General features: G+C 49.2%; 1 protein-coding gene across 1 annotated transcript in view; it reads left to right on the top strand.

Annotated features, from left to right (window-relative positions):
* DGLUCY (D-glutamate cyclase) overlaps window positions 1-24,257 on the top strand; it is a 51,450-nt gene that overhangs the window by 4,769 nt on the left and 22,424 nt on the right. Inside the window, 8 exon segments of the mRNA XM_068555976.1 lie at window positions 1,867-2,065; window positions 4,564-4,714; window positions 5,859-5,981; window positions 8,633-8,836; window positions 12,441-12,701; window positions 17,777-17,876; window positions 21,005-21,153; window positions 23,850-23,969. Of these exon segments, the coding sequence (XP_068412077.1) occupies window positions 1,867-2,065; window positions 4,564-4,714; window positions 5,859-5,981; window positions 8,633-8,836; window positions 12,441-12,701; window positions 17,777-17,876; window positions 21,005-21,153; window positions 23,850-23,969 (1,307 nt within the window).

The raw sequence follows: 24,257 nt of genomic DNA, 5'->3' as shown, positions 1-24,257 counted from the left end.
TTCGGGGTTAAAGCTTGGGAGTGGCCAGATGCTGCAGCCAGGTGTGTCTGTCACCAGGGACCTCTTTGTCCAGCCTCGGGGACCCCATGGTGCCTGGCACGGAGCCTCACTCATGACTGTTGCTTTGGAAGGGGCTGCCGTCTTCGCATGTCCGCTCCTACCCCTGTCCCCTGCCCCTGCCCTGGGGAAAATCTTTGGGACCACCAAGAAAGCCCAGCCCTGGACAGATCCCACTGGCACTGCCATCCGTCCACTTCATCACCCAAGCTAGAAACCTGACTCCACAGGACTAAGAAGGAAATAAAACCACCTGCAATTACGTCCAGAGACAGACATTGTTAATACTGTCATGAATGTTCTCCCAGACTTTTAAAATACAACATATGGAATAAATGGCCCTACTGATTCTGCTTCCATAGTAGCACTTGGGGAGCCCACATTTCTCCTGCCCTCCTAGCTCAGGCTCACATCTCTCTCCTAAAATCCTGTGACGTCTTAACTGTTCTCCGTGTCCCACTCTTTCCCTCTCCTATTCTCCCACCCCATCCCCATCTTCTCTCCCACTGGAGTGACTTTTTCTACATCTGATCACGTGACTCCCTCGTTCAAAGTTCTTCGGTGTAGGGACTTCACTGGTGGTGCAGTGGTTAAGATTTCACGCACGCAATGCAGGGGGCCCAGGTTCGATCCCTGGTCAGGGAACTAGATCCCACATGCATGCCGCAACTAAGAAGCCCACATGCCACAACTAAGGAGCTCCTAAGACCCAGCACAACCAAATACATACATATATACATAAATAAAATATTTTTTTTAAAAAAAGTTCTTTGGTGCCTTCCTGTGGCTTGTACCTTACTTGATATCAGGCCTGTAGTGACCAGGCCCTGGCTCAGTACCTACCCCCTCCGACAGTCCAGTCATCCCCAACCGTCTCCTCAGAGAAAAAGTTCCCAGGAACATCCTTCTGTTATCATTTGTGGACTCCAGGGGTGGGAGGGTCCTTCAGAGCCCCACCTGGGTCCGAGGTCAACTCCTTTACTAGCCCCTCCCATGCTGCCATCTCAGCGGCTTTTAGGGGCTTGATGCCTCCATGCTGCTAACAGCCTGCTCCCTCTGCCTAGGATGTGCTTTCTTCCGTTTTCCAACTGGTGAACTCCTATTCAGCCTTTAGGACCCAGCTCCAGCATCTCCCCATTTGTGGGAGAGAATGGATTTCTCCCTTCTCTGAGTCACTCCTCTATCTAGGCAGTTAGCACTCACTGTTCTGTAATGCTAGCATCTGATTTCAGTGGAGTCTCGCCTGCCACTGTAGGATTTCAAGCTTCTTAAAGGCTGGCCGTTATCCTCTCCATCACTATAGCCCATCACCTGGCCTGTGCCTGGCACGGAGGAGCGACTCAGCAAAATGGTTTTGGAGTGAATGAAGAATAGGCTTATAACTAAAGACTTTCAACCCTGTGGAGGAGTTTCTCTAAGAAAGCAGAGAAAGGCCTTTCCACTGCTAGCGCTGAGAGCTTCCTCGTCCCTTTGGTCTGCGGGCCTCGCCTCGATGGCAGAGAGGGCGCCATTGTCTTTTTCTTGCTGGTTTGGCTGGTTTCCGGTTGAGGTTACAGGAAATATAATAGGGTAGAGGCAGGGGCTACAGTATATTCATGCTGATTTGATAGTTTCCAGTCTGGAAAGGATGAAGGATGTTGAAGGATGCCAACAAGGCCCCCTGCCCGAAACTGTGTTCACCACCTTGGTGCTGGTGTCTGCAATTTCAGCCCCAGATGTCCTCTCCTCCCTCCCCAGTCCTTTTTAAAAATGCCTTGTCAGAGTCCATACCGAGTCTGGGGGCCTATGAGCTTTCCCTCGTGTCTCCAGGACGGGCTGTCCCCAGTTCTGGAAGTATGAGTTCGGCACCTGCACGGGCAGCCTGACCTCGCTGGACGAGTCCTCGGAGCAGCTGAAGGACATGGTGGCCTTCCTCCTGGGCAGCAGCTTCTCCCTGGAAGGGGCCTGGGAGAAGGGGGGACTCCCCAGAAGGGACTCAGCAGGCCACGGCCACATGGGTGCATACAAGGTAGGGACGCAATCCACAGGGGCAGAATGACTTGAGAACGTGGGTCATCTTGTATTTTCCTGCAGTGGGGAGAACAATGGTGCAGGAGGCAAGAGACCTAAGCTCTGGCCACTTTCTAGCTGGGCAACCCAGGACAAGCGGTTAACCTCTCTGGGCTTTTTTTCCTCATCTGGAAAATGGGACCACCAGCCTCTCCCCTGCCCACCTCTGGGACCGCTGTGAGCTCCCAGCATGCCCTTGGGAGTGCGAGTCAAGCCCTTCCGGACAGATCATTGTGCTGTGTAAACCAAACCTGTTTGGAATTTGTCTGGCTCATTTAACTTCGGGCACCTCAGTGAGATTTTTGAAAAAGCTCCCTGGCAGCGGGGAGAGCGCGCCTGGCTGGGTAAATGCCCAGGGATTTGTGGCAGAGCCTTGGCCAGGCTGTTAGCTGCTAGGTCATGTCTCTGTCAGGAAAGCTGGGTCATGTTCTTGGCCAGAGGCGGCCGCTGGTGGTCACTAATGCAGAGTGTCTGCCTCTCGGGGGACGTGCCCGCCATGGGGCCGCCTCCCTGCTGTGTTTTTGAGGTTTTGTTCCAGCCACTGCTTGTCACGGGGTGGGGAGATGGGGGGAGAGGAGAACCAGATCCCTCATTCCCCTGACCCCAGCTGGACACTTGTGTGAAGTCTGGGAATGTGCTCTGCTGGATGGATGGGCAGCCAGTGTCAACAGCCGGCCCCAGGTTTCTTTACGGAGGATGCAGATTGGAGATTTCGTCTTGGGCCTGAGACATTTATTAAAACCTGCCTGGTTTGGGCTCCTGCCAGAGGGGCCCAGGCTGCCTCTGATGAGAAACAAGGCTGCCCACGGTGCGTGCTGCTTTTCATGTGTGAAATATGTGTCTGAGCGGCTTTCTTGATGGTTGGGAAGGTGGGGGGGGGGGGGTGGGGAGGGCAGAACCGCAGCTGCTGGCTGGGCCCCTGCAGGGCTGGCCCTGGAACACACCGCTGTTTGTGGCAGGTAGGAGCTGGGAGGGCCTCGTGGCTCATCCTGGCCAGCCTTTCATTTTAGATGGAGAAGCTGAGGCTCGAGAAAGGGACTTGCCTAAATCCCAAAGCCAGGCTGGAACCCAGGACTCCCGGCTCCCGTCTGTAAAGTGCCCATAGTGGAGGTGTGACAATTACAAGATGCTTTGCACAGAGGTGCCCATTGCTGCCCACAGGAAGTGCTCTGCAGAGCCGTGGTCTAACCACACCTCACCGTCCCAGTGGTTACCAGATAGCTTTCTGTTTCACACCGATGCCTCTGCCCGTTGGCTGCTGGGAGAAATGGCCAGGCTGCCATCATGGATTCAGCCGGCGGCCTTGAGGGGATGCAGGGAGTCCCCCAGAAGGAGGCGCCTCGGCCTTGAGGAGTGCTGCCGCTCTCTTGTGAGTGTCCCTGGCATGTGCTCCCTCCTGAGTGCTGTTCTTCAGACATCAACCTGGAAGGCACATCAGGGTTTCATCCTGCTGCTGACAGAGTGCTAACAGCACGCCCTTCCGGCAGCTGCCAAGACTGGCCCAGTGGTATAACCTCCTGGCCATGGCCTGAAGCTTTCATAAGCCCCACTACAGGGACCAGAAAACATTCAGGGGGGAAAAAAAAAACCCAACATAAGCAGGGAAAGTCACACAGGTCATCCTGGACAGCTTCTACTGAGGCAGGAGGAGTGGGCAGGGCTCAGTGGGGTCTGTGGACTCATGGGGCAGAGGAGACCCTGGGGCCTTCTCCGAGGTTCCCGCTTACTGGGGACCCTCTGCCTCTGATTCTCCTAGAGGTCTTCATTTGTGTTCACGGGCCCCTTGAGGTCTGCGGAGAAAATTCAGAGGGTCCATGAAATTGGGTGGGAAAAAAATTTGCATTTTTATTTTCATAGCCTCGAACTGAAATTGAGTGTTTCCTTCCATTATGATTGTAAAGAAAAAAAAAAAAAACAGCACCATGTCAGCAGACCCTGTGATTTGGTGGCTGCCCAAATAAATCACAGACATGCTCATGTCACACTGCAGTCCTTCCTGACATCTCAAAGATATCCCGTATGTTGATCACTACTTCAAGATTCCAAGGGTAGGTCTGCCATCTTGTTCCTTGCTTGAGTTGCAAGTGAAGGAGCATACCTATCACCGTATCGTAATTTTTTCATAATCTGATAACTGCATTTGAAGCATAATTGGTTTCCTTTGTAATCCTATGCATTTCCTTTTGCACAGTTAAAAATACTACTTCTATGCAGGTCCATAGCTGCACCAGACTTCCAAAGGGGTCCAGGGTGAGTACAAAATTAAGATTCTCTGTTTTAGACCAATAATTACCAGCAACCTTCCTCATCTCTGTGTCACATAAAAGTAGAAGCTATATTTTTATGATGGCTACTTGGACCTCCTCCTTCATTGAGCTGCTTTGAACTCTTGGTCCTGAGGGCTTTGATCTGTGCTAATTCTATGTTTTAACATTTTTTCACTTGCTTTCTTGGCAGACAGAGGTGCCTTGTGCCACCATTGCTGGCTTTTGCTGCCCTCTGGTGGTCACAATGAGGCCCGTTCCCAAGGACAAACTGGAACGGCTGGTGCGGGCCTGTTGCTCCATGGGGGGTGAGCACGGACAGCCGGTTCACATTGGCGACCCAGGTCAGTGTCCATTCTCGTTCATGATTCTGACAGCTGCACGTGGACTTCTGCCTGAGAAGACGGGAACTTGCTGTGTTCCTGAGTTCCCCTGACTTGTCCTCCTCTTTCCCAGCGGTCCTGGGGGTTAAGGCCCTGGGACAAGACCCAGATTCCTGCAGTAGCACTAGGGCTGGGTTTGCAGTTGCCCTTCAGGTTTGAAGGTGATGCCCTTGGCGGAATAGCCAGCCTCATCCATTAGTCCCTGTGAACTTCAAGTGAACCGGGGGTGGGGGAAGCAGGTGGTGGAGGATGTCAGCAGAGCTATTTGTCTTGACATTTGAAATCATAGTAACCGCTAATCTAGGCTATTGTTCAGTGGCATATCTGGGCAGGGGACGGCTTCCTTCCAAATGTTAACTTGAACTGAAAGCCATTGATCCCCAGTGTATTAACTCAATCTGATGGCAAGTGAGCAGATCCAAGCATGGAAGCTTCCCAGGCCTCTTGGAGGCTCTCAGAGGGCCTGATGAGGGCTTGGGATTGGGTCTTGGGTGAGAGTCAGAGTTCAGCGTAATTGAACTCGCTCAGCTGCTTAACAAACAAAATCAGACAAAGCCCGGCCTTCTGTAAAAATGCAATCAGCACTTGTCATCTCCCTCACAGAAGGATGGTCTCAGGACCACCCAAAGCAGAGTGTTGGCAGTTTTATCATTAGTGGGATGAATTGAACCCAATACATCCATCTTTGCTGTCTTCGTGAGCGCTCTGATATCTGGCCAGGGGTAGGGACGCTGTTGGTCGTCAAGCAACAGAGTTTCTGTCAAGGTTATGTGACTCAGTCTGTACCAAGATAAACTCAAAATTGCAATCTGTGTGCTGACAGTGTTGGACTAAATGCCCCCTAGTCTCCTCCAGCAATCACACCAAGCATTTAAGATTCCGTGCTCTGAAACTATGCCCCTCAAAATGGATTAGAAGTCAGCAAGCATTCTGGGTTGGTAAAGTCCCGATTCCTGGTCTCCTCCCCAGACTTCTCCAATTTACAGTGGTTCTGTGACTAGAGTTGCTCTTGGAGAAAGAACCATAAACTACTCAACATGTTCCAATCAGATAGTACCAGCCAGTGCAGGACCCAGTGGAATTCACTTTCTTCTTCCATCTGCAGAACCGTTGGGTATCAAAGATCTTTCCAAATCTGACTTCGGGGAGCCTGTGGTGTGTCAGCCAGGGCATGTTCCAGCGTTCTGGCCTTCTCAGCTGACCAGTCTCGAAGCTGTCAGCACCTGCAGTACGTCTGGGCTTAAGGGGGCTGTTACTCTGACCTAGGAGGGAATCGGGTGGGTTTCCAGTTCCTGAATGCATAGGCTTATGGTGCAATGACTTAAGGAATAAAGTCATAAAACACAGGCCTATAGCCCACAGCATAGATCCCTCTGACTGCTTTCTTTTCATCCCAGTGCTGGGTCTCACCAGAGCAGCTTGTCTTTCAGCTCAAATATGTTTTGATAAAATATGTTTCTATCAGTGGAAGGCTCACAGTCCAATCTAACAGAGGCGCCAAAGTTTTGCTTGATATTTTGAGACATCTTGGAGGTTGGTGGGGCTTTGAAAGCAAAGGTGAAGGCAAGCAACTCCATTAAGCAAAGCATTTCACGTGGTATTTGCCAGGTGTTTGAAAGCAATACCACCAGTCCATTATTTTCAAAGGCCGAGGGTGATATTACACTGAAGCGACACACGAGGGCCCCCTAACTAGCACACAGTAAGGTAAGGATGTGACAGAGACATTAAAAATAACTGTTGCAGCCCATTGTTGTAGACAGAGGAAGATTCTAGCCAGGTCAGCCCAGCTTGCACTACAAATAATAGAATTTAGTGCTACTTTCAATTTATTTTTAAAGCATTCATGGGCGCTTAGCTATTAGAATGGCCTCATGATAGGGGAAGATTATCTCTAATATGGTGATAGGGCATAAACACCAAGATCCAGGGGATTCTATTCGTTTATTCACACAAATGTATTGGGAGCCTACTCTGTGCCCAGATCTTAGGAATAAATGCTGCAGGAGACAAGATGCAGTTCTCAGGGAGCTTGTGGTCATTTACAAGTGTGTGTGTGCTCACGTGTGTACACACATCCACACACCCACAATAAATATCCTCCCGCACGATGGTCTCAGCCCTCTCCTGTCCCCTGCCAGGGGGATGCCCTGCAGAAGAGCTGTCACTGCAGCTGGAATCCCAGCACACGATAGCCCTTCAGTTCTTTTTTTTAAATTTTTTTTATTTATTTATTTATTTATTTATTTTTGGCTGCGTTGGGTCTTCGTTTCTGTGCGAGGGCTTTCTCTAGTTGCGGTGAGCGGGGGCCACTCTTCATCGCGGTGCGCGGGCCTCTCACTATCGTGGCCTCTCTTGTTGCGGAGCACAGGCTCCAGACGTGCAGGCTCAGTAGTTGTGGCTCATGGGCCTAGTTGCTCCGCAGCGTGTGGGATCTTCCTGGACCAGGGCTTGAACCCGTGTCCCCTGCATTAGCAGGCAGATTCTCAACCACTGCGCCACCAGGGAAGCCCAGCCCTTCAGTTCTGACTTGCGATAGCATATTTGATTATAAATGAGAACAAATGACATCATTGGTCAGGGACCACCTTGAATCTTTCTAATTTATAAAAATCATGCTCAAACTTCAATATTTAAACTTCTATTAGCAATAGATTAATTGCTGCACATCTCACAACAGATGGGCCAAAACCCCATGTCACACTTCGAGCTGACTGTTCTAGTGTGTGATGGCTTCAGAGTGACCGATTTTAGGTTCTGCCCCAAACACAGAAAGACAATTGCATTCATCGAAATCCTTAGTCCTTCCACTTTTTATCACAGCTGAGAGTTAAGTTAGAATGCTTGATGCATCTGTCAGTAGGTTTTCCTTCTGAAGTGTTGGCTGACTTTGGCTTTCTGTTAGATCTGAGAAATTTTAGTTTCCTGTGAAATCCAAGACGTTGTTACTTGCTCAATTCATGTCTACATTTATTGAGCACTTATTGTGTGCACTTGTGAGATGGATAAGCAATGGTCCCTCTTCTCTGGGAATATACAGCTGAGTGGGGTTAGAGTACTCAAGGATCCTAATGACACTGAAGAAAGCAGAAGGTCTAAATTAAGTTATAGTGAGGATTAAGCACCTAACAGGCCAGGCACAAGGACATGAGAATGGATAAGATACAGCCCCTGGTTCAATAATGCAAACCATCACTTATACCGAGGGCTTACACTGGACCAGGCACTTTGCTAAACACTGTTATGTGCATTTTCCAGTTCACTTCTGACAACAACCAGATGAGGCATTATCATTATTTTACAGTTGAAGAAACAGGTTTAGAGAGGATAAAGTCACCTCTCCTGCTCAAGTGTGTTCACCATGCAAAGGCATGTCTTAATAACTATGCTACAGTGCATCCGTTGCCCAGAATCTAGTGGGGGAGAACAAAATTAGCATAAACCAAAGCAAAATATACGGGACATGAGAAAAATAGAAGCTATGTTCAGAGACAACTATTTGTTAGCAGATCTAACAACTGCTGCAAAGTAAAGCAAGATGGCTTGATGCGTTGTAAGGGGTTAGTAAGTACTTTCTGATATCCATGGGATTGCATTGATGGAAACTCCTAGAGCCCCAACTGTAGCTGTGGGTACCTCACTGCTTTGCCCACACTCAACCCATCTTCACTTTCCTAAAAATCAGGGGCCCCCGTTAAAGTGGAACTTGATTTAGTCATAAACCAGCTTGTTCTGACATGGTGCCAACAAATGGTTAAGGAGTGCCGTTGGCTAAGTCAAGGCATGGGCGCCATCTTTCCCATTAACGGTGGGCTAGATGGGCATAGACAGGGTTTGATGAAGTGGTCTGGGCTCAGACCCTCCTGTTGTGTGCCTTAGAGATGCCACTGGCTTTCACCAGCGCACCGGGTTGCACAGTTATGACTGACCTGAAGGGTACAGCGGCTCCGGCCAGATGTCTCACCCCTGAGGGAATGCCAGAGGTCCATCACATTTCCCAGGATCCTTTGCACTGCAGCATGGCATCAGCTTCAGTCACTCAGAAGATCAGAGAACTGGAGATGATAATTGCCATCGACCCAGGTAAGAAACCGAGCAGTCACACCTCAAGGACCTGGAGAAGTTCATCACTGATGAGTGTTCAGGGGAAAAAGCAGCATGCAAACTGTATCTACAGTATGATTTTTTTTTTAATGCTAATACTGTGTATGAATCCGGAAAAGAAGTAAATGCACCAAAATACTAACGGTGATGATCTCTGGATAGCGTGATTGTGGATGATTTTTGTTTCCTTCGTTTTTTCCCCCAAATTTTCAACACTAAACGTATGAGGGAGTTTGGGAGGTGGGCACGTTCCCATCCAGAACTAAACTGGGGTTGAGTAGGGAAGAAAAAGGGAGGAATGGTTCCTAGGTAGTCAACTGCCACCATTTAACCAAAGTCATCCGTCATTCCGTAATAATGTCCCTAATCGTCTTCTTTTGTGCCATTGCCCGGGGTTGGGCGTAGACCAGATTTTGTGCACCGGGCAGCAGAGATAGGAGGGGGGGTTGGATTGCTCCTCCTTGGCGGCTCCTTGGTGGGGCAGGACCCTGCAGAGACAACCTCACAACAGTTTGCAGCCGACGTGTATATTGTATTTGGCGTCTCAGAAGATTGCCCTTCTGTGGTTTGAGAGCCTCTGACTTTCTAGACGTGAGACAGGGCTGGTGGGGTCCAGTAGGGGTCTGCTGGTTCCAGATAGGAGGAGGTTTGCTGAAAGCTGCTTGTCTGTTTGTTAGGTTGTTCGTTCATTCACTCATTCATTCATTCATGCTGCAGAAAACACAGTTTCCTTTACATGCAAACACACAGTAAATTTGGGATATCTGCTCATTACAGATGCACCTTTCAGGACACACACATACATAGAGTCGTGGCTGTGTATACACAGAGTCTCTGACATAGTTGGTCTCCTTGGTGAATATTTTTAAAAATTCTGCAATACTTTCTGTCTCACAAACATTCTTACCCAGGCTGACGGCTTTCCTGCTTAGTACAAGCGTCATGAGGGAAGATGTATTATTAGCTCTGCCATTAGCTCAGATAAAAAAGTAACTGGGAAGTAAATTTACTGCAGACACAGTGCTCCCGTTGCTTGATCAAAATGATCTGGGAGGTCGTCCACAGCAACCCCCTCAGTGCTTGGGTGAACTGTGTGTCAAGGCTTGAAGCATGAGACTTGGGGGATAGGCAGATTTATGACTGTCCAGAGGTGCCAATATTGTTTATCAAGGAACGTCTTTAACCCTCAAGAACAACAGAGGCTTCTGATTCCCACTGTATTAAATAAGCAGGTATAAGATTGATGGCCATGTATTGAACACCAGTCACTGAGCATAGTAATAGAGCCACTCAGTCATTTTTGAGAGGATGTTGGCTGGCATTTGAGGTGCCTGGAGAAGATGAAGAAATGCAGGTTTATAATGGTAATGTTTGTGCTAATAACATCATCGTAGATGGATGGACTGCTTTCAAGTTGACAAAGGTCTCTCTCCCCTCTTCTCTCTATTGGTGCTCACCACATCCTATTAAATGGGTTACATTCCAATTTTTTTCTTTTAAGATGTTGTTATTCTTCTCCCCACTTATCAACAGTAATTCATGTTTATTGTAGAAACGTCAGAAAACATGAAAGAGGCAATAAAAATTACCAGGATCGCATCACAGTTAACCATTATTAACAGTTTTATGTTTGCCCTTAAAGTCTTTTTCTTTTTCTTCAGTCTTGAACCTATAAGACTGAATGTATATATATATATATATATATATATATATATATATATATATACACACACACATATATACACACACACACACACGTATATATGTATATTCCAATATATATATTGGAATCATACTGTGATACTATTTTGGGACTTGCTTCTTTCCCTTTTAAATATATTGTGAACATCCTTCTATATCATTAAATATCACAACATCCTTTATAGTGTTTGCATAGAATTCTATTTTATGAATGTTCTACCATTTTATTAATAGCCTATTATTTGACACCACAAACAATGCTGCAGTGAACATCCTTATGACTACATTTGTGTACATACCCATGATCACTTTATTAGGATAAATTCCTAGAAGTGAATTGCTGGCTCCAGCAGAGTGTACAAATCTAAGGTACAAATCACCCTCCAGACAAATGTTCCCGTTTCCACTCCCACGGGCAGTACGTGAGGGGCCCTTGCCTCACAGCCTTCCTCCACCTGGACCACCCCCAGCTCCATGTAGGAAAACTGATGTTCAGAGCAATCAAGGGACGAAGCCAAGGTCACACAGCTGTGATGTGCCAGTGCCTGGACTTGAATGTACGTTTCCAGATGCTGAATCTGGAGCTGTTCCTCCATAACCAGAATCCACACCCTGTGTCCCTCCATATTGTCCAGGTACGTCAAATGCAAGTTGACGCCCCCTGCGTCCCTTAGGCCCCCCTCTCATTTCAGCTGCAGCTGGGGTGGGAGTTCTAAGTCACATCCCCCCTTTCCATGGCACAGATACGCCCTGAGGTGGCCTGAGCATGGACAAAGGCACAATGGTATGTGATGAGAGTCTGGAGGCTGTGCTGCCTTCTGGGACTGACTTGGCAGCCACGGTGGCATCTGTAAGATGCAGCTGGTGCCCAGCCCAACCCATCCCCCCCACCCCACCCCCCGGGTTCACTGCAGCTGCAGTGGGCGGTTCCCAGCACATCAGCTTTCCACCTGGGCCTCGGGTCTCTCTGCTTCTCCAGGAGGGCAGGCGCAGCCCAGAAGTGCCGGGGAGTCAACGCCCCGACGGGCAGCCTTCACCCAGTAGGGGGCAGAGCTGGTGTGTACTGCTCAGTCTCCCTGTCCTCTGGCAGGACAGTCCCCAGGGGCTACCGCTTGGCTTCTTAGGGGATCGCAAGCAGGATTGAGCCGCCATTGCCTTCGGAGTTAACCTGCTCACTCACACATCCTTTCGTGGCTTTTCACTTCCTCCCTCTTCTGGCTTCTTTCCTGGGCTCCCTCTCCACTGAAATACCTGCCCCCAAGCCCTCGTCTTAGGGTCTGCTCTGGGGGAATCTGAGACAGCCCTGTTTCCCTTCCTCCTTCTGTATTCCCTGTGTTGGTTAGCGCTTGCTAAACTGCTCTAACAAATGACCCCCAAGAGGCTTTGCTCAAATACAGCAGAAACGTGTGCGTCTCTCACACAACAGCCCAGGGCGGGTCCTCCAGCGTGAGTGTTCGTGATCACTCAGGGACCCAGCAGCTCCGCATCCCATCATGAGACCCCCAGGGGGCGCTGGCTGTCAACATCCCAGTCCCCAGGAAGGGAAGAGCTTGGAGTAGAGCCTGGAGGTGTATGACCAGGCCGGGGCGGGGTGGGGCGGGGAGGCCACATCACCACTCCCACTCCCTTTCCACTGCTCTCCGATTGTCACATGGAGAGGACCTGGTCTCGAGGCCACACTTAACTGAAAGAGAGGCTGGTGGGCCCCTTACCCAGTGACCCTTCTCAACTGGACCGGGAGGGGTCTGCCACACCTTCAAATCCATTCCTGAAACAAAAACAAACAAACGAACAAGAAACCAGTCTACTGTCCCCATAAGATGCTACTTGAAACACAGTTATGTGATTTTGTGATTTTTACTTTGTTTTCGCATAATTTTAGGCAGCCGGGGGATCGGGCACCTGCTCCGTCCAGGTGAGCTGCTGCGGGCCTCCCTGTCTCTGTCCCACGCCCGCTCCATGCTCCTCACCACCGGCTTCCCCACGCCTCTCAACCACGAGCCTCCGGAAGAGACAGATGGCCCGCCGGGAGCCGTGGCTCTGGCTGCCTTCCTGCAGGCCTTGAAGAAGTGGGTCTCCATGGTCGTCGACCAGAGAGCCTTGAATTTGCACAAGAACCTTGTTGACGAGGCTGTACAGTGAGGTGAGCAGTGAGAGGAAGGGAGTCCCTTTACCCAGATGAGCCTTCGTGGGCGGAGGGTGGAGGGAATCAGCATTTGTGGGACTTCCTCCGGGTGCCCAGGCACAGTGCTATGCACCTGACATGGGGCGTTTTCCTTAACACTCAGAACAACTTTTTGATAGAAACAGCATTACCCCCATTTTATAGATGAAGAGACTGAGGCTCTGAGAGGGCCAGGTGATTTAACCAGGTGGGGATGATGAGCTGGAATTTGAAGCCGGGTCCACCAGGCCCCAAGATCCCACCGGTGCACATGCTTCCCCCCTTAAGAGGCAGGGGTGACCTGCAGAGGACACTGAGCCACCGGGACAGCCCTGGACCCCCGAGTTGGGGGTAGGATGGTCGAGAATAGAGTGGTGGAGAGGCTGAGACAGCCGTGTCCCACAAAGCCCAAATGGGCAGGATGCCCCACACTTCCCGGGTTCCCGGAACACCCAGAAGGGCATCAGGGCCCAGAGTGCTGATCGTGCGAGCCTGGGATGCTGCTGTCAGTGTGTGAGGACCGGCCTAGGGTGCGGGGTGAACGGCTGCTCCTCATCTCTCCTCGTTCTGCGGGCGTCACTCAGGCATCAGCCGGGAGCCTGGTGACTCTACCACGCTTCCGACTGCCTGTCTCTCTGTGTCCCTCAAAATGCATTCTTCAGAGAAGTACTTTCGTCTTCTTAGCCTCTAAAAAGGGCTTCCCCCTCAGGAAGGCATATCCTAAAGCTCCTGCTACGTTAGAAGTTGTGAAAAGGCTGTGTCTGGACATACAGAATCCATTTCACAGGATGTGTATTGAGTACCTAATATGTGCCAGGCGCTATTTAAGGCTCTTGAGATCCATCGGTGAACCAGACTGACAGGCATCCTGCCCTCATGGAGTAATGGAGACAGTAAACAGCATAGGAGAATAATACGGTGCGTATATAGTGTGTTAGAAGGTGATACGCTATGGAATAGAGTGACCCGGGACCAGGGGAGCGGGGAGTGACGGGCCAGGGGTGAGGAGGGCGCAGGGGTGGGCTGCTCTCTTAAACAAGAGGGTCAGGGAAGACCTCCTGGACAGGGCGCCATGTGAGCAAGGCTTGAAGCCGGTGCAAGAGTGAGGCCTGGGCTGGCTGCGGGAAGAGTGTCCCTGGCTGTGACAATGGCCGTTAGGCGGAGTGGGGGCCCGGCAGGCTTAAGACAGGGCAGCAGCCAGCTGACCGGCCTGGAGTGGGTAAGGAGAAGAGGAGCCGGATGGAGGACAGAGGTCACGGTTAGGTTTTAAAGGATCCCCCGGTAGCCGCAGGGACAAGCGTAGGGACAGGACATGGGCCAGGTTACCGCAGGCGGGAGACGAGGCTGGTGCCCTGTGGCGAGTCCTTCTGTTGTCCCAGTGATTTCAGCCACAGCTGGGGTGGAAGCTCTGAGTCACACAGACGGCCCAGGCCAGTGCTCTGTGGGGAATTCTCCAAAAACCCCTGTGAAACTACGCAGCCTGGAAGTATGGGGACTAATGCCTCCAGGGCCCCCTCAACCCATGGAGGGTGGGAGCTGCTGCCCTGCCTCCCGTCTTTTGGAGACACGCAGGTCCCGGAGGAACTGAGACCCCATTGCCTTGAAAATGCACAAACCCTCCTGTTGGCTTTTCCTCCTTCCCGTCCTCACTGCCCCTGTTCCCTCCTGGGATCATCTCCCAAATAAACCACCTGCACCCAAGTCTTTGTCTCAGATTCTGGTTTCAGGGGACCCCAAAGAGACGAATGGTAGAGACAGAGGTTGTGAGAAGCAGCCAGATCTGTCTGTGTTTCGAAGGTAGAGTCGTGACCGCTCTAATGTTTGGGGCAGGGCACTGAGAGGATGGAGTTGGCGTGGATTGGGACAGGGGAGACCATGGTGGGGCAGGCCTGACCTTGAACCCTGTTGGTGAGGGTGTAAAATGGGGCGGCCGCTGTGGAAAACAGCATGGCAGTTCCTCAAAAAATTAACGACAGAAAATACCATACGATTCAGCAACTCCACTTCTGGGCACGTACCCAAAAGAACTGAAAGCAGGGACTCAAACAGACATTTCCACACCCGTTTGCACACCCGGCAGCATTGTTCACAGCAGGCAAAAGGTGGGAACAACCCAGGCGTCCATTAACGAATGACTGGATAAACACAGTGTGGTCTATACGTACAGTGGAATATTACTCAGCCTTAAAAAGGAAGGACATTCTGACACATGCTACAACACAGACGAACCCTGAGGACATTATGCTGAGTGAAATAAGCCAGTCACAGAAAGACAGACCTGTAGGACTCCACTTATATGAGGTAGGTAGAGTAATTAAAATCATAGGGACAAAGGGTAGAATGGTGGTTGCTGGGGACTGGGGTCGGGGGAAGGGGGCGTAAGTGTTTAATGGGTACAGGGTTTCCGTTTGGGAAGATGTAAAAGTTCTGGGGATGGATGGTGGGGATACTTGCACAACGATGTGAACGCACTTAATACCAGAGAACGGTACTCTTAAAGATGGATAAGACGGTAAATTTTACGTTAGGTGTGTTTTACCACAATTACAATTTGAAAAAATTTATGAGTGCAAGTTTGAGCCTGGGTAACTGAAAGTGTGGGTACCTATTAGACGTGCAAGTGGGGAAGACAGCAGGCAATCAGATCCATGAGTCGAGTTCAGGAGAGCCGTCTGGGCTGGAAAGAGAAACTGGAGAACAGTTGGCATATTGATGGCCTCAAAGTCAAGACACTGGATGACATCATGGAGGGAATAAGTGGAGACAGAGAGAAGGAGCCGGATTGCGCCCTGGGACGCTCCACACCCAGAGGTCAAGGGGAAGAGCAGGGTCCTTCGTCCAAGAAGGATCAGCACTGAGGAAGGAGGAAAACCAAGGACCGTGTTGTCACCAAGGAGAAGGGACAGCCAACTGTGCCCACTGCTTCACAGGCCGGCAGTCTCTTCCATCTGGCCACCGCCCTGCTGGGTGTTTTTTGCTGCCCACTTTCCCAGAAGTCGCTCTGCCCTCCTGCTCACCTGACCGCTGGCTCCATGCTGGACCTCAGCTCAGAACTGGGTCTTGCCCACACAGTGGCTTGGAATTTGGAATTCGCTGTATTAGATTTTGCTGAACTTTCATTACATGTGGACGACGAAAGTAGAAGCAATTTGGCCTTTTAATGACCATGATTTCAGTTCTTTTTATAACTGAAGCCTGGGAAATGTTTAAAGAAGAAAACTCAGTCATTGATTCCCTGTCTTGAAGATAAATTGACAAATTGGTTCTTTATAGCTTAGGTGCAGGGTCTCCTCTTGCCCCGACCTTCCTTGCCCGGGCTTCTTTCTCTCTGTGTGCCCCCACCTTGGGGATATGCTATGTTCCCCACCCTGTGTGGCTCCCTGCTGCCCGGTCTTACTAGTATCCTATATCCTCAATCCAATTTCAAAGAAATAAAGAGCCAGGCTTTACTCAGCACCTGCTTTGTGCCAGGCCCCCAGCTTGGTGCTTGGCAAACATCACACCATTGCGTCCACAGCAATCCTGGGAGAGGGCCTGATTAACCCTGTTCTGCAGAGGGGGAAACCAAAGCTCAGAGAGGTCCCGTGGCTTGCCCAAGGTCACACAGCCAGGAATTGTTGTTTGGTTCTATTCAACCCCCTTGCGGGGCCAACAGCCTGCCCCTCACAGCACACAGAGGGGCTGGGTCTTTCGACCTGTCGTGACTGCCCCCCATTCCCTGGGGTGTCACGTCACACATAGAATGTGCCTCATGAGTGTCCCTTGATGGACCCACTGCCCTCCCCTTGTCTTTCCCCCTAGGTGGGGGGTGGAACTGGAGAAGGGGTGTTGGGAGAGCGCCGGTGAGGGCACTTTAGGATCTCTGACAGTGATCTGGCTCCTTGCCCTCAGCTTGCCCCATCGACCCACTGGGGTGGCAGCGACAGCTCCCAAAGGGCTTGGGGTGACAACACGGGGGAGCTGGGGTGGGAAGCAGCCGTCTCGAGGCCGTATGGTTTTAACATAGACAAGGTGCTTATTTGGGTTGGCTTTATGTGAGGGGTGAGGGGCTGATGGTGGAGCTTATGGGGGTAACCAAAACTCCCCCAACTGCCCCTTGATACTGCTGCTGGGCCACAGAGCAGTCCAGGAGCTCCTGCAGAACCAGCGGGACCGTGAGTACTGGGTCCACCATCCCTGTCCCAGGCCCTCTGTTAGCCGCTGGATGAGACTTCGTCCTGGGCCAGCGAATACGCAAAGATTCTACCTCAAACGGCTATGAGGGGGTTTAGTTCATGGAAACCAAATCAGTTTTATTTTATTTTGGGATTTGTGTGTGTGTTCCACATATTCTACAATAATATGTATTATTATTATAATTAGAAAGTGTGCTATTTTTAAGAGTCAAATTCACTTTGGAAATCACTTGATGCCAGTAATTAACTCAAGGCCCAGACTCTGGGATTTTTCCTCTGTTTTCTTGAACTTCCCTGAAGATAGTCAAGGGGTTGGGGCTGGGGAGCAGATGAGAACTTAAGCTGGGAACTAGTCACGACACCAATCTACCTACTTGGCTTTGCCCAAGTCATTTAACATCTCTGAGCCTCAGTTTTCCTCCTCTGTAAAATGGGAAAATAATGGTTCTTATCACACATAATTGTTGTGAAAATTGAGAGTCTGCATGTCACATGCTTAGCAGAGAGCTGGCCCACGGTCACCACGGGCACCTGACTGTGTCCCCGGCACTCACGATGGCAGCGGGCCAGGATAGGCCTCTGGTCACATGGTACTGCGGGCAACTGTGTGCAGCATATTTGCTCACCCACAAGACTGGTGACACTAGCCCGATTCCACTCCCATGCCGGCCAGCTCTAGGGTTTACTCAGGACTGAAAGTAAACTTCAGTATCCTCTGTGTCTAGGTCTTGGCTTACCTAGCAAAGTATTCTACAGGTAGATGTCATTCAATAATGGTAACTAATGGACACTTTCCAAAGAAGCTTTTGAAAAGCCAAAATGAATTTCCCAAACGCAGCACTAGGGTTGATGGCTCCACCCTTTGCCTTTATCTTCAAGGTGTTCTGAAGAGGCAGATCCCAATATTAACTTACCAAGGCCGATCGGCAGAAGCTGCTCAGGCGTTTCTATGCAGAGATGGGAACCCCAAGTCACCCAGGTATGTGTGTCCCATCCCAGTTTAAGTGGGTGACAGTGGAGAAGCCCATGTGCTGTTAACGTTGACAGCAGCATTTCTGCACATCTCAGTTCCCCAGAGAGGACAGAGCCAGGCGTCCAGTGTCCTGATGGGTCAGACTCACCAACGAGGCTAGGGGGTTTCAACGTGTCTGGGGCCTTTGCAGAGGATTTCTGGAAGTAGCAAGTCCCTGAGAGATGGCATGTCTTCCTGACAGAGGGAGAAGATCGGAAAATTATAAAATAAACAAAAACTAGCAGTTTCTCAAACTCGGTTACGACTCATTAAAGAGAAGTGAAATCATTTCAGTGGGGGGTGACCAGCATCTTTGGAAAATGAAATAGAAATAGACATATCATTGTATTTCTTGTATAGTAATGGTAAGTACTCTCTTGTGAAACTGTGTGTGTGTGTATTTTTCACTGTGTGCTGTGGTCAAACATTTTTGAAAAATACTTCTTAATTATATGTAGGGATATATTTCAGATCTTGTAACTTTTAAGAGTGTTTTGCAAACTTTTTTGACAACAATCCACAGTAATACATTTTGCATTGCAAACCAGTACACACATACACATAACTAAAACAGAAATTTCAAAAAACAATATTTACTCTTGCTGTGTTCAATATACCCTGATATTTTCTATTCTATTCTATTCTATTCTATTCTATTCTATTCTATTCTATTCTATTCTATCCTAGCCTATCCTATCCTATCCTGTTCTGGTCCACTTTTCAGAAAATGCTGACCTGGCCTAATAAGTTTATTTCACATAAGCAGAAACTATCACACCACTGTAAAGCAATTATACTCCAATAAAGATGTTTTAAAAAAATAATGTTTATTTCACAACCACTAACAAGTATCCACTTCAAATATTAAAACACTGCTTTAAGAGGCCTGGAGGGCATAGCTGCCCTGTAGCTCCCAGCAGAACCTGGCACTTATAATGAGGACCCTGAGTCACCAAGGAAAAGTTTGATGGGGGATCCGACATGCTATTTAAAGCTGCCAGAACGTGTGTGGCACATATTAGAAATGTTTATTTCTCCAACAGGTTGGCATATAAACAAAGCTCTGACAACTCAGGGAGAAACTAGAAAATTCTCTCGGGTGGGACCCCTGATGCCAGATAACACAGGTATTGCTCTGTTTGCTGCGTGGAGGGGGGTGAGCCAGATCTGACTGTGTGGAGAGAGGATTCCGCTGTCTTTGGAGAAGATGCATTAAGTCTTCCCAAGGCGCAGGCCTCCCAGGACTGGATTACTTCCCGCTGTAGCTCAATGGACCCTTATGGCCTAAAGCAATCAATCCACCGTCACAAGGTATGTAATGAGTTCCCCTGGGGGAAAAGTCCAGAGCAAAGGATGTATTCATCTCAACTGGAGCTCTTGTTCTGAACTGCCTTTTCGTCGCCATTGATATACATCTAGAGGAAATTCAGCGTCAAAGCTCTTTCCACTTCCTGGTTCTGCTTCTCAGAAAAAGTGATTGCCTTTTCCTGCACTGGGCATGTAGCCTCAGGACCACATTCTAACACCTACTCTGTGGCCTGCCATCCAAGCATACGAGGTACACCACCTTCTAGCACAACCAAAGGACATGGACAGGCACGAAGATTTTGATTTTTAAAACATGTACAGCAAAAGCATTCAGAGTGAAGGGGTTTTTTCTGATATTGTGATAAAACATGCATAACATAAATTTTCCCATTTTAACCATTTTTTAGTGTGCAGTTCAGTGGTAATAAGGTGTATTCACATAGCTGTGCAACTATCACCACCATCCATCTCTCGTAATTTTTCATCTTCCCAAATGGAACTCTGTCCCCATTAAATAATAACTCCCCATCCCCCCGTCTCCCCCGCCCTTGGCAAGCACTGTTCTACTTCCTGTCAGAATTTGACTACTCTAGTATCCCGTATAAGTGAAATCATACAGTGTTTGTCCTTTTGTGACGGGCTTATTTCACTTAGCAAAATACCCTCAAAGTTCACGCATGTTATATAAGGTGTCAGAATTTCCCTCCTCTCTAAGGCTGAATAATATTTCCTTGTATGTACAGACCACGTTTTGCTTCCTTGTTCATCCATCAATGGACCGGTTGCTTCCACCTTCTGCCTAATGTGAATAATGCCGCTATGAACATGGTTGCATAAATACCTCTTTGGAACCCAGCTTTCAATTAGTTTGGGTCTATACCCAGAAGTGGAATTGTTGGATCATATGTTAATCCTATTTTAAAATTTTTGAGTAACTACCGTACAGTTTTCCATAGCAGAGTTAAGATTTTAAAGAACTCCATCTTGGGGGGATTTAGATATAAAAGTGCAATTTTCATGTTCTTAAATTAGATTTTCAAAACAGTATTCCTCCTAATCATGATAGCAGCCACAACAAGTAACACTTACCGAGCCCTGAGTGGAGGTCTGTGCTAAGTGTCTCTTGTGCATTTTCTCACTTAATCCTTTCGACACAGTGTGAGACACGTACTGTTGTTAGGTCATCTGACAGATGCAGAAAATGACGGCTAGAGGGTTTAAGCGACTCGCCCAAGGCCAGCAGCATCAGGACCTGGAAATGTACACAATCTGATTCTGCAACCCACCTTCTTACCACCATCCTATCCATGCCTTTTCTCTATCTCCTGCTGTCTAAAGAAGTTTATCTTGTGTTAGAGTCATTTGTCTTCTATTTCAATTCCTTTTTAGTCTGTTTTGTGTCTGTAAAGCGAACAAGATCCTGGGAGAGGGCAGCAGTGGGCCGGTAGCAGCCAACACTCAACCCACTGGGTGCTGGTGCCCCTCTGGTTAACGGAGACCTGGGCGGGGCACCAGCAGCATCTACCATGGTGACCCTGACTGTTGGCCTTCCTGCTGTCACAGCCTCTGTCTCTAATATGCTGCTAAAGATTCTGATACTGTTTCTTAAAATGATCTGAGAGACCAACCCCCAGCACAGGCTCTGGCACACAGTGGATGTTCAACCAAGTTCTGTAGGAAAGAAGGAAACGAAGACGGAAGGGTCCTTCGCACAAACACAGGAAGGCATGAGCCAGCCAGGCACCTGGCTCTCCGCAAGGACCCTGTGCCCTCACCCCCCCTGGCAGGTTTGACCATCTGGTGGCGATCGAGCGCGCGGGAAGGGCTGCCGATGGCAATTACTACAACACAAGGAAGAGGAACATCAAGCACGTGGTGGACCCCATTGACGATCTTTTCCTTGCAGTGCAGAAGATTCCTGGAATCTCATCACCTGGTAAGCAAGGGGCACTGAGAATGCGACAAGAACACGTCAGCACTAAAAGCCTTTTTTATTGACTGTTGAACACATGACAAAAAGGAGTTATATGGGACCATTGTTTTCCACTTCAGAGATGGTCTTTGTTTATTCTGGTCGGTATAAACAATAACGATGCTGACATTTAGAAATCCAGTGTTCCCACGAGCAGGAAAGGGAAATGATGCTTAACTGAGCATATTCTATTTGTCCAACTCTAAAACATCAAAACTAATAATAAAATAATGACAATAATAAGATCAAGGCATGGTATATTGTTTTGGTCATACAGGATGAATGTACCATATGTATTCTGTATCATCTTATGAAGTTTATTCATTTTTAAATATATCTTGAATGTATGATCAGTGTGATATTTTGATTGCTAATAATGTGATCATTCATGTTTGTATAGAAATTTGTGGTATTCAAAGAGGTTTCACAATCATTGTATTGTTTAAGCTTCTCTTAAAACCTGTAGGTAAGGCAGGTATAGTTTCCAAAGGTGAGGCCTAGGGAGGTATCTCGAGGTTGCCTAGTTAATTAAGAGTAGAGTCCAGACTCCCAGGGCCCTACCTACTATGCTTTTTGTGGGCCCGTGTTGCCTTTATGAATTTCTGAAAGGCTTGATGTGACTGGGACGCCAGCATACCTCCCCTGGGGTGGGAACCAGAGCGTGGAGAAATGAAGGCACGTTTGTCGTGTTCTATATTTACTTTTTCTGTCCATTCAAACACTTCAGAGTGTTTCCCAGGCTCATTGGTTGCCTTTGGCTTTGGGGATTGTGATGAGACAATGAAAGCCTTCCTGGCTGGGTAGAAAATTTCCGCAAATCGCCCTGGTCTTTCCCAGAAGAGGCCTTGGGTGTGGTGCCCCCAGTGCGGCTGGCTTCGTGCTTCCTGCCTCTCTGGGCTGGGGAGGCCTCCCAGGATAGAGCAGAAGGGCTTTCTGTGTCCACATGGGCCAGCAGGGCCCAAAGGAGCTGTAGAGCAAACACTCTTCCCCCACTGAATGGACCCCCGATCTGTGCTCTTCCCCCTAACGATGCCCGCAAGATCCCAGAGGAAGCAGGTGGAGCTGGCTGTGCTTTCAAGCTGCCCCCTTTGTGGACCCCTGGACCCTTCTCTTGGCCTCAGGAGCCCGAGCCCCTCCTGTGGCTGCCCAGCCCCCTGCTCAGCAGAGTTACCCCCCAAACCCTCCTTTCCCTCCTCTGCTCCCTCAACACCCCTATTCCTCAGTTCCCCAGGCAGCTGCCTTGTCAGCGAATCACACTCCATTGAGAATCAAGACACCCACGTCCCACCCACTACCCGGGTCCGGCCCCTCTCAGAGACTCTGTAAAGTGAGGTCCAGTCCACAGACGGGACACACCTGAGGAGCGAACAAGATGAACTTCATAAAATGCTAAAGGGCAGAGACAGAAATAGACGGTACCAGTGCTAGGTGTTGTTATTTTCTTTCACTCAATGGACTGTCATGGATCTAGAAAACCATTCTGAGGAAAATCCTCAGGGTGAGGACCTAGGGCATCTGGTCATTCACAATCATCCCATTCTTTTGGCCGAGACCAGGTCTCTGATGCCCAAGGTGAATCAGCTCCAGGCCCCTCTCCACCATCACGCAATGAATGCTTGCCTCTGGTGGAATTCTTCCACATATTTGTAGAAATAGACACAAAACAGTCATACAACCATTCTGTAGGCTTGAGGGGCCCCGCCCTCTGTCCCTGGGACACTGGGATAATCCCCTTGGTGAATGGTTATCTTGAGGCAGCTGCAACCACCTTCCAGAGGCAGATTCAGCTGACCTCTAGTCTACAGAATCCTCCCGAAACACCTGGACGCAGAACCAAATGGTGTTCCTAGGGCACCACCTCAAAGGGCACAGGCTGCAGGGCTTGTTAGAGTTTTTTTCATCTTGTTCCTGCAAGCGTGGAGTTACCTGGTAATTACTTCTAGCCAATTCACCTATCGTGAACACCATTTATTTCACCAATGAATTAAATAATTTCTGACATTTACTTATTCTAACATATTTATTCTAGCATTTATTGTGCTAGAATAATTAACAAACCTTCTGATGCCTAGCAAATTGGCCTTTATTCTGTGGTCTCTTTCAAATGCTAACAGGCGGCCACCCCTGGGGTGTGAATTCCTAATTATGCTGCTTCACATATTAACCAGGCGCCTATCTGGTGTAGATTAAAATTAACTAAAATGACACACATACATTTCACATACTTGAAACAGAAGCCTTTAAATTACAGAATTGACTTTAACAACCTATACCGGTTCCCTTCTGCCAGTGGAATGCTGTATGGTCACAGTAGTAAGACTCAGGGCCTTGGGGCCCCTCCCTGAGCAGGAGCTACTGGCAAGGAGAGGAAGTCCTGGGTGTCACCATCTCTCATGGACCTGGTGCCCCATCTGTGACTGGAGAACGTGACCCAACAGTGGACACGGCCACGCTCTGCTGAGTTCCAAACCTTGACTCATTTTTAACTGGAGAAGTTTCTAGAATACCTGAAGAAGTCCAGCATCTCCTGGTAGTGTGAAAATGTATCCAGAGCCAACCCCTTTCCCCACCCTGAGGCACATGTGAAGGGGCTGCTCTGCCCCATAACCGCCCCCCATTTTGCCTGATCCTGTGCCCTGACTCAGTTCCCTTCCCTCCAGGGGTCAGTGACGGAGGCAACGAGCTTGGGATAGGCAAAGTCAAGGAGGCCGTGAAGAGGCACATACGAAATGGGGACATCATTGCCTGTGACGTGGAGACTGACTTTGCGGTCATCGCTGGTGAGTGCTCAGACGGCCAGCCAATCAGGCAAGGCTGCCCGGGGGAGGGACCTGGCTTGGAGCCTGTCCAGCCAGAAACTCATCTCCTCCATGAGTGGAGTCTAGAGGGCACCAGGGTAAGAAGGGGACCTGGTTCTTAGCCTCTGGCCTCTCATTCAGTCATTCAACAAACATTTGCTGTGGGCCAGACATTGCTCTGTGTACTGAGGCTGGAGCAGCAAGGGTCCTGCTGCACAGAGTGCCTGCTCTAGTGTTGGGAGCTGGACAAGGAGCCCTCACAAAGAAATG

This window comes from Eschrichtius robustus, chromosome 1 (genome assembly GCF_028021215.1).
Source record: "Eschrichtius robustus isolate mEscRob2 chromosome 1, mEscRob2.pri, whole genome shotgun sequence".
Taxonomy (NCBI): Eukaryota; Metazoa; Chordata; class Mammalia; order Artiodactyla; family Eschrichtiidae; genus Eschrichtius; species Eschrichtius robustus.
The sequence above is the reverse complement of the archived record's forward strand: the minus strand, read 5'-3'. Positions and strand labels throughout refer to the sequence as shown.